Here is a 13,954-nt window from a genome sequence, read left to right on the forward strand (position 1 = left end):
TACACACTGAGCTACTGTCACCCCTACACCCCTCTCACGTCAAAAGATACCAAATAGGAGTTGTTAAGCATAGAGATGTCTGCCACCAATTTCAAAACATCCTTATCTGACAACTGCTTCAATAACTTTTTCCACTAGTTTACTAAATGTATCAAGTATGGATTTTTTTTCTTAAACGTGCTCAGCGGGTCTGTTACTCCCCCTGTATTAACATTTGCCTTGCTATGAATTTCTTTTTTTTTTTTTTAAATGTAGCTGTCTAAAGAATTTATGTATATATGAATCAACTTTTAATTTAAATGCATTGACTTTATAAGTGTGGACAAATGATAATCTGCAACTCAAAACATTAAGTTCATCAGAGATCACACCCTGACTACGGAACTTCCTGTTCCGTATTATTATTCCCCTGGTGTGTCCTCTTTCCCCTCCTGGTTTTCTTCTTTGTGGACGGCTTTTCCCCCCTAAAAAACATTCATTAGTGGAGGACGCACTTATTTCCTCCTCGCTGGTGAGAAGAAGCTCCTGGTGCTATGTGGGACGGCTATTGTCCAGGTGTTCCCTTGATGCACTCCATTCCGGTCCCTGGCTGTGCCGAGCATTTTTTTTTTATTTATTTTTTTTTAATCAGAGTCCTGGGGTTAGCTCCTCTTCTATAATCCTCCATTTCTCTTTCAGATTTCTTTTTTATGTATGCCTTCAATGCATCCTCAGAGTTCTTCTTTCAATTAATTTTCTATCTTGGTAAAATTAGTGTTCTAATAGATGTTCTTGTAACTCAGTCTTTCAAAGCGTTATTATCAGTAAAGTCAAATCTAACGAGCAATTATTAAGAATTTGTTCCCTTCTTTTGAAATCCGGGGTCTTGGTTACCCAGTTTGGGTTTCTTTTTCATTCTAAGTCCTCTGGGAATCTGTTGTTCTGCCAATATTCAGACTGCAATTGCCATTTCAGGCGAATATCTGTTTTCTCTAGATATTTCAGAGAATTTTTGACTAGTCATTCAGACTCAGTCTTATTGAACTGTTGCTCAGAGGGATCTTTGTCTCTCTCTTCACTTTCAGTCTGGTTGAACCATTATACAGTGTTTTGTTCTTTGTGTACAAAGTATTACTTTTTTTTACAAACCCTTTACAAACAAAGAAAATAACTTTTTGGAAAGTAATTAATCATCATTCCATCAATCATTATACATTATCCATAGAAGTATGTGTCTCATCTAATTCTTGCAGCACATAGGAATATGTTGAGATTAAATAGAAGGTTAAATGATTTGTTCTAACTTTTTAAGCATTGTGGTGCTTTCACAGGTAAAAAAGATGTTCCTCCCTCAGCAGTCACCAGGCCTATATGTGGCATCATGGGAACCATTCGCCTGGTAGCAGGTAAGTACCATGGTGATGCAGCATTATGTTTGTCAGTGCTCTGTTGAGCGTGTACAATAAAACAACTCTGACTGACCTCTTACACCACACAGGGATGTACCTGATCGTCATAACTAGGAAGAGGAACGTGGGCAGCCTCCTCGGCCACGCGGTGTGGAAGGCTGTGGATTTTGACGTGATCTCTTATAAGAAGACAGTGCTGCATCTTTCAGAGATTCAGGTCAGCAAGACCATTCACTCAAAATCTGCATTTTCATTCTGCGCATAAAAAACGGCAAAAAATGCAAAAAAGTCAGAATGCAATTATATTGCAATATTGCATTTTTTCTGCAAACCACGTGTGGTTCCCAACAAAAAAGCAGTCTGTTCATAGTCATATCAACATTATTATTTCTGTTCATAGTCATATCAACATTATACCAGCAACATATTCACCTTTCTCTACAGTTTCAATGTCTATATCTGTAGAATATGCCACAGACAAATTTAAATTATGTGTAGCACTGTGTGGTCACTTAAGTAAGCAGTTCAGTGAGACAGTCATCTATGTGGACCAACCGAAGAACAAGAATATAGAGCTGGAAATGAGCATAATAGGTCCACTTAAAATATTCAAACTATGTCTTCAATCCATTTCAGATTGTTGTTGCCTGATTAGGTTAAGTGATAGTAGGCTGTGAATACTGGTGGTACTGTTTAATTGTCCAGCAGACAATCACGCTGTTGAGTGGTTTGGAAATTCAGACAGCTTTTATGGGTGTCTGACATATGTCCAGTCTCTCTGACTGAGACCTCATATTTCAGGATTAGTCATTCTTTGCAGTCTGGAATCACACTGTGCTATCTAATTTCAGTGAAGCAGGCAGTACATTATTAATCTGCTACTGCTCCTATTCTTAGGAGGTATACTAATTGAGAGGGGAGCCGTGGCTGAAAACTATGTGGTTCATAAAACTGTACACAGTTTAAAAATAGCAATGGGAAACAATAAACTGTTGGTTGTTGTAGATTAGGGTGTATGGGATTTAGATTTTTTTGTTTTTATTTTAATTTAATTTTTTTTTTACAAATACCAGTGATTGTTTTTTTATGGTAGTAAAAAGTGGTCTAGAAGTATAATCCCTGGTAAAGCAGGAAGAGAAGAATGTAAGAAAGCTGTGCAAGATTGGAGGGGTAACGTCAGGCTTCACTCTCTGTGCTAACTGGCTTAGCAGCCAGATCCTATTAGCTCAGCAGAGATGCACAAAGCTCAAAAAGCATGAAACTCAGCCCTGTTGGTTTCCTCTTCACAAGACTGAATGGAATGGTGCCGTGGTACACTAGGCTTCCCCAGCAGCATATCAGTTTAAACATCTAAATTGACCCTTCACTAAGCCCCTTAGTTACTGTTGCTATGCCTGTCAAAAAAATGTATGCAGCATGGCACATATGCAGTTTACAGTGATGATGGCTTAAGATTTAACACTGAAATGTATAGAATATTTTTTAAACAATGATTCCTTGGTTTTAGATTATTTTAGGTACAGTTTTATCAGCTAATATGACAAAATATTGTATCAGCTGTAGTTAATTCTATGAATTGGTTAAAAATGCAGTCTCTGGCTTACTTTTGAATGTTTCCAGCTGACTAATTTTCAAACAGACACTTATAAAAAGGTCTTAAATATGCTCACGATGGCTACATACACGATATCAAGATAGAGAAAAAGAAGATAAGATATATACTTTATTAATCCCCTATCGGGGAAATTGTTATTTTCACTCTTTATTTATTCTTACACACACACTGAAAAATACACACTTCATGCACTTGTGGAACATGCAAACAGGGAGAGAGATGGTGGAGTGAAACTGCTTCATGGGTGCCACGTTAGCGCACCCATTGAGCAGTTTCTTCGGGACTAGGATACCTTGCTTAAGGGGCGCCCGGCAGTGCACAGGAGGTGAAACTGGCACCTTTCCAGCTACCAGTCCACACTCCATACTGTGGTCTGTGGGATTTGGCGACCCTCTGGTTCCCAAGCCAAGTCCCTACACACTGAGCTACTGCCGCCCCAAATCATACTAAATCATCATACTATCATACTAAAAGTCTGAGGCTAAAGCTAATAGGTCCCAGGTAAAAAGTCAGCATCCTCACCAGTTGATGACTCATGTAGAATATGCTGAAATAATGTATAAGTATATTGTTGTGGTATTGCAGCATAGAGCTAGTTAGTCCTGGTGTTATATTACAGGGTATTAGTATTATACAGAGGTATTTCCACACCAAATCAGAATTTTTGCGTGAAATATGCAGCAAAAGCAGGTAGTTAAATGTGAATGTATTATTATTATGTATTAATGACTCTTTATTGCTAATGTGTTAAAGGGTTGCAATGTAATGTAAAAAATTACTGACTTTCTCGGCTGTCATAGACATATATATATATATATATGCACCTCTCTGATATGTTGTTCCAGTACAACATATAAGTTTGCATTTTCTTGTACATCATCATGAGTTTTCCTGAAAACTAAAAGTCTGTTTTATTTCCTTTTCTAGTCTCAGGAGAATAAGACTTTCCTGTCCATGCTTAACAATGTGCTGACTACAGATGGCTTCTACTTTTGCACTGACTTCGACTTGACACACACTCTTCAACGGCTGGCCAACACTAGCCCTGACTTCCAGGAGATGAGTCTGCTGGAGAGGGTGAGATATCCAATAAAGTGCCTTACAGAAGGCCACACTATACTTATCATATCATAAACAGTTGTGCATTCAAGTGGTTTTGGTCAGAAATGTCAAAATACACCCTGGAACAGAAGTGGTTTTATGGTTGTGTTTTCACACTGGCAATCTGTATCACGTCACCCCATGTATTTGTGGTATTTTTGTGTGTCCTTGTGCACATTCTGGTAGAGCTACTAGTGGTCATCATCAATGATTAGTAATAAATCACTCGAGCTACTTTGTGACTGGCTCACATTTTCAGTTCATTCATTACCATGAAAACTGTAGTTTACTTTGACTCAGTTCCACATACACCGTCCTGCTGCTCCAAACACACTCTCTTTGGTGCTCACTAGAGCACCAAATGTGGAAAATAGTCTCCAACCAATACAGGTTTTCCACCTGTTTGATTTGACCTGTTTAATGCACTCTGAAACAATAAATCCACCCTCCATGAAGGTTATAATGTTCAGACTGTTTTAGCAAGGTGTTGATTCAACTAGGTCACTGTGACTAGTAGGTAGAGAAGGTTATCCACTTATCAGAAGGTTGGCGGTTCGATTGCTCCCAATGCTGTGTCATCGGCGTGTGAATGAATTTGTTACTGTTTTTGATGAGCCTTTGCCATCACGTGGGTGAATGTGGCATGGCCGGAAGACTAAAAAGGTGCTACATCAGTGCAATCCATTTAACATTTACTCAATGATCACTTGCAAGGCTGCAGTTTGTGGATCAAGTAGAATCCACACGCAGTTTCTGAGCTCATGCTGTAGCTGCCAGTAGTTCCTCATAGGACACTGATTGGTACTGTTGAAGAAAAATCATTCAAGTCGAATTCAGGTTTGCTGTGGTGGTGTGTTTCTAAAGCATGCCGGCATCCTAAGAGTGAACATTACAACACAGGACAAGTCGCTGATTGGATAATGGACCCCAAATGCAAATAATCAAAGGTATAACTTTCTACTACATGACAATACAATAGACCAGTATGTTAATGGTATTTCAGTTACCGGAACGGATACATGGTTATCATTGGAGTCAGAGGAAGGTTAAAAACAAAAGGTAGTGGTCGACAAAGGTGATGAGACAAAAGGAACAAGGAAATGTAGGGTTGTGTGGGTTTTAGTTGGTCAAAGGGTGACAAAGGGAAGAAGTGGTGATACAAAGTGAGTGTGGTGTTTGGGTCAAGAGGACAGTGAGACAAATATGAATATACATTTGAGAATGAACGGGACACAACCAGCAGGGGGGGGGACCGAGCCGGCTACTGCAGGGGACAGTGTGAATATACATTTGAATATGAAAGGGACACAACCAGTAGGGGGGGGGCGGCTGCCACCTCTCATTTGGTTAGCAGGTATCTGTAATTTTCCTCCTCAGTACAAACCAATGCGGTTGGACACAAGTGCATAGCTTGAAGCCTGGAAAAATGGATGAACTTGATATTGCAAGTGCTTTGCAAGGTTAGGGAAATATTGAGAGATGGACTAATACATTAATGGTTTGGTCTTTTTTTGGATTTGTTGACAAATATAGAAACTTGCCATCCTTAAAGGTGTTTATAGTTCTCTTAAGCTTATGAATGATTTGTAAAGGATCATAATGTAGTTTTTATTACAAATATGGGACAATTGCATTCACTTGCCTAAAGTACTGGTCAAATGATTCCCATAATAGTAGCTATCTATAAATAATTTGTGTATAACATAGGCATTTTTTAATCATAGTTACATTAGCTGATGACTTAAGAATAATCATAAAGTGCTACCTTATGCTTTTCTTCTTCGGCTGATGGATAATGTTACTCAGTCAATGTTGCTTGTGCTTTTCAGGCAGATCAGAGGTTTGTGTGGAATGGAAACCTCCTGAGAGAACTGGCTGCGCAGCCAGAGGTAACACACTTTTAACCTGTGTTCTGTCATGCTAGTCTGTGTTTTTGTTTTTTATTTGTGAATTTATTTAAAGATCCCTGCAGATGCAGATGTATTAAGACATATACACAATAATCTGCTTGGAACAATAATGTGTGTCTGATATGTTTTTTACCACAAAAACATATAGTTTAATTTCCACATGAAAATCCTTTAAAAATTATCCTCAAAATCTCTAAATATATGCTAGTTTAGGTGTCTCCTACTTCACTGTAAAGACCATTCTCCAGTAGGATGTGCACTGGTGGCTCAAGTTTCTTACTCACACTGCTACAAGTTTGCATTACGGACCAGGCTGACTTTCAAACTATTTTGTGATTCACAAATCATGCTGGTAGGCCCCGCCCCTTAACAGCAGATTTTTAACCAGCACAGAGAAACTGTTCACTTTCAGCAGGTGATTGTGAGAACATCCTTCTAGTGTCAAACTCTGCACAGACATCATTCAAACATCACACTGTAAGGAGAAGAAGAAACACTGATTTCTGACTGGATTGGCACTTTTTAATAACTATCACTTTTTCCCCATAGCTTCATAAGTTTGCGCTTCCTGTTGTCCATGGATGTATCCTTTTTTCCACTGAATGTTTTAATAGTTCACCTATTGTAATCCAGAATGGAGCATTTCGTCATACCTAAAACACACTGTAGATGAGATGAGATAAGTAAGTTCCTGAGCCAAGCCTTTCCTTGACCCTCCGTGTCCAGTCATCGTTATGAAGCCATGTCGTATAAATGGGAAGATCTTTGAGTGGATCCTCATATCCAGGAGAAGCTGTTTCCGGGCCGGTGTCAGATACTACGTTAGAGGTAAAATTGCTGTACATGTACAGTTTAGTTTTTTAGTTTTTCAGTCAACCTGCTTAAAATATTTTAAATTGCACACCATTGTACTTGCACATTGCTTATTGCTTATAGTGTATATATTTTTCAGTTATAGTTTTATATTCTATTATATTTTGTAATATTCTTATCTGTGATAAGATTGTACTTGTACACTGCACTCTTTTTGCACTATATTCCCCAATGCTGATGTGTGTACCTTGAATTTCTCCTACGGGGGATTAATAAAGGTATATTTTATCTTATCTTTTCTTATCTGAAGACACTGAAGCGTTGTCTTTGCTAAACTCTGATACTGAGTAGCATTGCCTTTCAGACAGCGCTTCTGCTGTGTCAAGTCTCTTCAGCCTCGCCACTCTGGGACGCCTCAAAAAGCAAATACTGAACATCCCTACTACTAACTGCTTATGGATTTCCTGGTTCGATTATCTCCACAGGCATCGACTCTGAAGGCCATGCTGCTAACTTTGTGGAGACTGAGCAGATAGTTTTGTACGAGGGAGCAAAGGCTTCATTTGTACAGGCAAGTATACTGTTAAATTTTTTTTTAAAAAAGAACAGTTTGAAAGATTATTTGAATTGTGTTTTATTTGGCTGTTTCTATATCTTTCTGTGCAACTTTAAGTTCTTGTTAAAACATTTAAGTTTGAGAAGTGCAATATTTCAGAAATTACTTCTCAAGACAAACTTTGTTTTTCGTCCCCAGACACGAGGCTCCATGCCTTTTTACTGGAGTCAGAGGCCCAACCTCAAATACAAACCTAAACCTATAATCAGCAAAACCACCAATCACGTAAGAGGAGACGCTTCATGTTTCTGTGTACTTTTCTGCGTCAGTATGAAAATCTTAACGCTAACCACTTGAAAACTTTGTATAGATGGATGGTTTCCAGAGGCATTTTGATTCTCAGCTCCTCATCTATGGGAAGCAGACTATTCTAAACCTGGTGAAAACCTTTTTTAAGCTCTGTTCATTATTTATTTAAAAGCAAATATAAGAAGAATTATTACACTAGTTTGTTTTTTCTTGTTTTTCCAGGTGAATCAGAAGGGCTCTGAGAAGCCACTAGAGCAGGCCTTTGCCAAGATGGTGTCAGGCATGAACAATGGTATGCTCAAGTAAGTGTCACTCAATGCCTCCTCCAATTCTTTTCACTGACTACACAGTCACTTATGGTGCCAATAAGTGCATTTACATAGACTGTAGTAACCCGGAGACCGTAAATCCATGTGTACATGCCAGTGAGTAATCAGATCTCAGAGGTGAAGTAACAAATTACATTCATTGTAACAAAGTTGTTTTTATGATCCAATGGAGGCATTATGTGTTCATTATGTGTTCATGTTGTCCATCTGGAAAATGATTAATGTGACCAAATATCCTGGAAATGATCTATGTTGTCCTAGAAAATTTTAATTGTATTTTAGTCTGTGCCGTGGCCAAAAAGATGATATGTTTAGAAGAAAACTGTAGTCAATTCAGAAAGTGTAAAAATCAGCTCGCCAAGTCCACCACAGAAGTGAGCTTACAGCTTAAGTGGGTGTCCCTTAAACATTCTGTGATCAAGTGCTGTCCTATTGTCAAGAATGACCAAAAATAAAAATCTGACATCACAATGTCCTTTTTGGCCGTTATTCAACTCCATATCTCAGGAACAGAAGGGGAGACCATATTACAGTTGGATGGACACTTAACTGGTGACACTTTTGACTCAAAGGTCAAGGTTTTAGCCATAATTTACAAGATAATTTTATGTCATTTTAAAACACAGGGTTGTATAATGAAATTCAGGTTGTAGTTCCCATTTTGCTACTTGTAAAACAAAAAATATATACACAAAACATACTTTAAAATGTATTAAGTCATAAAAATAAAAAACACTATTTTGAGTGGTGGAATGCTGACAATGAAATAAGCGGTCTTAAGCCTAAGGGAAGAAGTTGTCTTTAAGTCTGGTGGTACAGCAGCGGAAGCTTCTGTAACTCTTCTTAGATGGCAGTAGGGTGAACAGGCTGTGGCTGGGGTTGAGCCTGTCTTTTAGTATCCTTTTGACCAATATCACTGATGCTGGGTAGCAGAGTACCAATGATCTGAGCGGTTTTAATCACCAGCCGCAGAGTCCACCTGTCCTGGGCCATGCACATGCCAGTTTTTGATGTCTGGGTGCTTTCTATCTGTGTAAAAGTGTCATCGGAATCAATATACTCAAGTGTGACTAGCTAATGTTGATCCTGTGAGTGAGTTTCACCTTCAGCTCACAGAGAGGCTTCACATCTGAAAATACCAGGAGAAAACCGACAGTGCCCACTTTAGAGACAGGAAGTGTTTACCTTTTCATACCATTGCCGAAGCTTATAATGCGGCATCCTTTGTTATAGAGCCTTTTTGTTTAAGTGCATTTAGACATATTGATTGTATATATTTTCCCCACTTACTCTAATGACTACATACATAGGGGCGGCTGTGGCTCAGAGGTAGAGCAGGTCATCCATTTATCAGAAGGTTGGCAGTTCGATCCCCGGCTCCTCTCGCTGCATGTCAAAGTCTTAGTGCTTAGTTTCCGTTCTGGTGAGCAGTTGGCACCTTGCACAGCAGCCACTGCCATCAGTATATGAATGTGTGTGAATGGGTTGAGTGTGGCATGTAGTGTAGAGCACATTGAGTGGTTGAAAAGACTAGAAAGACGCTAAATAGGTACAGTCCATTTACCATTTACTATTTTACTACTATGTCTGCCACCTCTGTAACAAAGAATTGCTGTTGGATCAAAAAAGTTTGACCAAGAAATCTCCACTTAACCTGCTCTGTCTTGCATTGTCTCTTCTGTCTTCAGTTACATAGCCTTCGACTTCCACAAAGAGTGCAGCCACATGAGATGGGACCGTCTCCAGATCTTGGTGGATTCTGTTGCTGAGACACAAGATGAATACAGGTAACTTAACCAGCAGCTGTTCTGGGCTAATATCTAGTTGTATACTGTAAAGAAGTACTCATACTTTTCTCTGTGTGTAGTTACTTCATGGTGAACTCTGAGGAGAAGACAGTGGCACAGCAGAGAGGAGTCTTCCGCAGTAACTGCATGGACTGCCTGGACAGGACCAACGTGATCCAGAGCCTCTTGGCCCGACGCTCCCTACAGTCTCAGCTTCAGGTATTTTTAACCCCACTACCACTTAGAGCTGTAAAGATTAGTCGACTAGTAAGCTATTTTGATAACTGATAGTTTTGAGTCATTTTTTCTATTTTTAAATTGGCCATTGGCACAATACATATGCCTTTGGGTCCACAGAGGATGGGCGTTCTGAATGTGGGTCAGAGGATCGAGGAGCAGGCTGAGTTTGAAAAGATCTACAAGAATGGTAATATCTTCTGTATGCTTGACTGTTGGCATGTACTGTGTCATTATTAGAAAGTGAAGCCTCTGAGTGTGCCCTCACTGTTCTCTGTGTGTGATTTCTAACCAGCATGGGCTGACAATGCCAATGCATGCGCTGTACAGTATGCAGGAACTGGAGCTTTGAAAACAGACTTCACAAGGTACAGTACTGTAACATCCTTTACCACACATCAGTTGACTTAACGCGTGTGTTGTTGTCTGGAGTCCCCTGCAGTATTATTATCACGGCTGTTGTTTAATCAAAACTCCAACTCCAACTCCATCAGGACAGGGAAGAGGACCAGGTGGGGGCTGCTGATGGATGGTTGGAACTCCATGATACGCTACTACAAAAACAACTTCTCTGATGGATTCAGACAGGTATGATGTTAATGACATGGTTTGTTGTAGATACATCACCATTGAACAGTACCAGAGAAATCCACTGTTCTAACGGTGGGGGTCACACCAGCTGTTTTTAGTCCGGTTTAACAGAATGCTGGAATATTTACCCCCTAGGTGCAGTTCATTTGGATTGGAGTGAATGCCAAACTCAAACTCTGATGCAGACCAAACAACCGCTCTGATGAAGTATATTTTCATGATTATTGGGATAATATTGTGTATCACAATTATTTTGAACATGATAATCATGAAAATTTTCATATCATCCCATGCGGTAAAATGTTTATGTTGAGTTCTCAATCTGCTCATGCAATCTATGAACTCTAGAGTCTAAGACACTTGCTCCCATCCCCCACTAGGGGGTCGCCAAACCTTCATGTGGTGTTGCGAGGCCTTCTTGATTTTCAGGTGTGTAAGAAAACATGAACAAAATTTACACAGTAGGCTTGTATAACAGTATATTGTTAATTTCTGTTAAGAAAACTAAACAAAATTGTTATTTTTAAAGTTTAGATTATTATTTAAGATATAAACAGATCATGAAGACCTGAACACGCTATATTCACAGAGCCTTCACTTTCTGTTAAACAGCCTAATCCTGCATTAGAAAAGTTCAAACATCCAAAGAGCTAATAGAACAATGAGAAGAAAGAAGAATTTATGATTCTATAAAAAGTTCCTAAAATATTCATCAATATTCACAGGAAATAATATGCTCACAATTCATCCAAATAGCTAATTTTACACAAACTTCCTTGCAGTTATTTTGTTCAATATTTGTGTTCATTATAAAGTTTATCAGTTATTCTCTTTATTGTCATGCATTGAATTTAATATGAAATATCCGTAGAGTATGACACAGGGGTCGTTAGTGCTTTATCCCCTTAACCTTCCACATTTAACATTTTCATGAAACTTTGTGAAGTGAAGCCCAATAAGAAAATTAATCTGATTTGGGAAGGTGTGTATAATCAGTCCAGTCAAGGTGTCAGTGTGCTTTCAGGATTCCATTGATCTGTTTCTGGGTAACTTTGCTGTCGATGAGTCGGATGGACCCACTCCTCTTCGTGTGCAGAAGGACTGGAAGTTCCTCACGGTCTGTATATTAGTATTTTCTATGTTAGCAGCAGTAGTGAATGTGATTCTTAGTCTAATCCTTTGAATCCTGTTTTTTTTTTTTTTTTTTGCAGCTGCCCATCATTATGCTAGTGGCATTTTCCATGTGCATCGTCTGTCTTCTCATGGCTGGTAAGTTCTTCTCTGCTCATTTTACATTCCTATCTAGATGCTTATACTAATTAGAGCTTTTCTATATGGATTTTGCCGATATTACTATATATAATATATATATATATATAATAATTCTATCATAGAATATTCGGAGAAAAAACAACTGGTGTTCCTGTGGAACGAGGCAACGTGCGCCACCGTGTGATAAAATATGATTAACAGAAAAACTGTATTGAAGCTATTGACAGTATATTTAATGGACAGTGCTTCCAGGTCTGAAAAGTGAAGCTAACGCGGAAGTGTCTTAAAACCTGCCTTCTATATAAAGGCCACTGTCATACTTGGGTTTATCCCCCACTACACCCCTGCTGGTAGCTCTCTCACAGTCAAACAGCTAGCTAATCTATTTACCGGCATAGTAAAGGGGATCGAAACAGGAAAAAAGTGATAAAGCAATCAAGCAATAAGCTTGCTTGATTTGATTGGTTGTCTTGGTGAAGTGTGACATCTGGAAAGTGGACGAGATCAGACAGCGGCAGCAGGAGGCGGTGACAAAAAGCTGCGCACATAAATAAACTTTATTATTTCAACCACACAAGATCTGTTTGTTAACAGATTAAACCTTCAATGCACAAAATAAAACATGGAACAGCTACAATCTAGTTAAATTAAAATCACACGAAGCTAAAAAGCTCTTTTGTGCTGATATTTTTTTTTACTCCTACATTTTTACATAAATATCTGTACTTCCTGCTCCTTCCATTTTCAAAACAAGCTAGGTATTTCAGTTTTAAAGCATTTGATGGGAACCCTGTCATTGCAGACTTCCCAACGCTGAGGCTATTGCATAAAACGCATGATGGACATAACATAAAAAAAAAACATCGTGAACGGTGTAACAAGTCAAAACCGAGAGAGAGACTTGACCCTGTTTGAAGTTTCAGTTAGCTTTGCACAGAAACAGCCACTGGACTTAAAGTCCATAGCTGAATCACTTCCTGAGTAGACAGGCCTTTTGCTGAAGAGCTTCAGGTGACAAGTTACTGTGGTTTTGAAAATCAGCATAATTGACGACTATTTATCTTCCAGGTGACACGTGGACCGAGACCCTGGCTTATGTGATGTTCTGGGGGGCTGCTAGTGCTATTACAGCCACTATCATCCTGTTTAACGGCCAAGACTTTGTGGATGCCCCCAAACTGGTTCACAAGGAGAAGATGGACTGAGGAGGGGTGGGTGGGGTGGTTGGGGTTGGTAGGGGGGTGAGGAATAGAGCTGGGCCCAGCAGGCTGACATACCTTGTTATCTTGACTGATCTCCTGCATCCATATTGCTCTCTAGACATTCTCATCCAACACTGTTTATCTGTCATTTGTCTTCAACCTGTTTTACCTTATCCTGTTTTTTTTTTTTTTGCTTTCTTTCTTTACTGTATCTTTAAGTAGATTTTTGCTCGTCTGTCAGTGTTGTGTTCCACCAAAAACATTGTTTCTATACGATGACACTACTGCTTATTTTCTCCTTCACTTACCATTCTTAAAGGACGAGTGTGTAGGATTTAGTGGCATCTAGCAGTGTAGCACTTACTTCACACTCCAGTGTAGGAGAAACTATGGTGGCAGCAAAACTCACAAAAAATGCTAAGGCCCTTTCTACAGCAAGTGTTTTATTTGTGTGTTCTGGGCTACTGGAGGACCCACTCCCTCTGTAGATAAAACCAGCCTATTCTAAGGAAACAAAAACACAACAATTCTTATTTTCAGGTGATTATACACTAAAGAAAATATACCTATTTTTGACAATAAGTCCTCCTAAATGTTACACATAGGACCTTTTTAAAAATTTAAATCTGTAAAAATGTTATAACAAACATTTTTCTATTGAATTTCATCACACACCTTTTAGTTAAAGACCCTGCACATTCACACAATTGTTTTCAGTTACTCTGGCTGATCAGACCTCCTGTCAGGTTGATGTTGTTTGGAGCTATGCTGGAAATGACATGATGTCACCAAACTCTGCATACTAATAAAATGTATAATAACAATGAAGATGTCCCACCCTAAC

General features: G+C 39.0%; 1 protein-coding gene across 1 annotated transcript in view; it reads left to right on the forward strand.

Annotated features, from left to right (window-relative positions):
- The window catches only part of sacm1la (SAC1 like phosphatidylinositide phosphatase a), a 20,443-nt gene extending 6,495 nt beyond the window's left edge, over positions 1-13,948 (forward strand). Inside the window, exons 3-20 of the mRNA XM_035681207.1 lie at positions 1,311-1,385; positions 1,478-1,605; positions 3,931-4,080; positions 5,934-5,993; positions 6,564-6,597; positions 6,741-6,842; positions 7,313-7,398; positions 7,582-7,668; positions 7,754-7,822; positions 7,915-7,994; positions 9,710-9,808; positions 9,889-10,027; positions 10,166-10,235; positions 10,341-10,413; positions 10,540-10,633; positions 11,661-11,753; positions 11,848-11,905; positions 12,977-13,948. Coding sequence (XP_035537100.1) covers positions 1,311-1,385; positions 1,478-1,605; positions 3,931-4,080; positions 5,934-5,993; positions 6,564-6,597; positions 6,741-6,842; positions 7,313-7,398; positions 7,582-7,668; positions 7,754-7,822; positions 7,915-7,994; positions 9,710-9,808; positions 9,889-10,027; positions 10,166-10,235; positions 10,341-10,413; positions 10,540-10,633; positions 11,661-11,753; positions 11,848-11,905; positions 12,977-13,113 — 1,634 coding nt within the window. The 3' untranslated portion in view covers positions 13,114-13,948. The remainder of the gene's footprint in view (positions 1-1,310; positions 1,386-1,477; positions 1,606-3,930; positions 4,081-5,933; positions 5,994-6,563; positions 6,598-6,740; positions 6,843-7,312; positions 7,399-7,581; positions 7,669-7,753; positions 7,823-7,914; positions 7,995-9,709; positions 9,809-9,888; positions 10,028-10,165; positions 10,236-10,340; positions 10,414-10,539; positions 10,634-11,660; positions 11,754-11,847; positions 11,906-12,976) is intronic.
- The last annotated feature ends 6 nt before the right edge of the window (positions 13,949-13,954 follow it).

Source organism: Morone saxatilis, unplaced genomic scaffold (genome assembly GCF_004916995.1).
Source record: "Morone saxatilis isolate NCDOM2014 unplaced genomic scaffold, NCSU_SB_2.0 Contig9, whole genome shotgun sequence".
NCBI classification, from domain to species: domain Eukaryota; kingdom Metazoa; phylum Chordata; class Actinopteri; family Moronidae; genus Morone; species Morone saxatilis.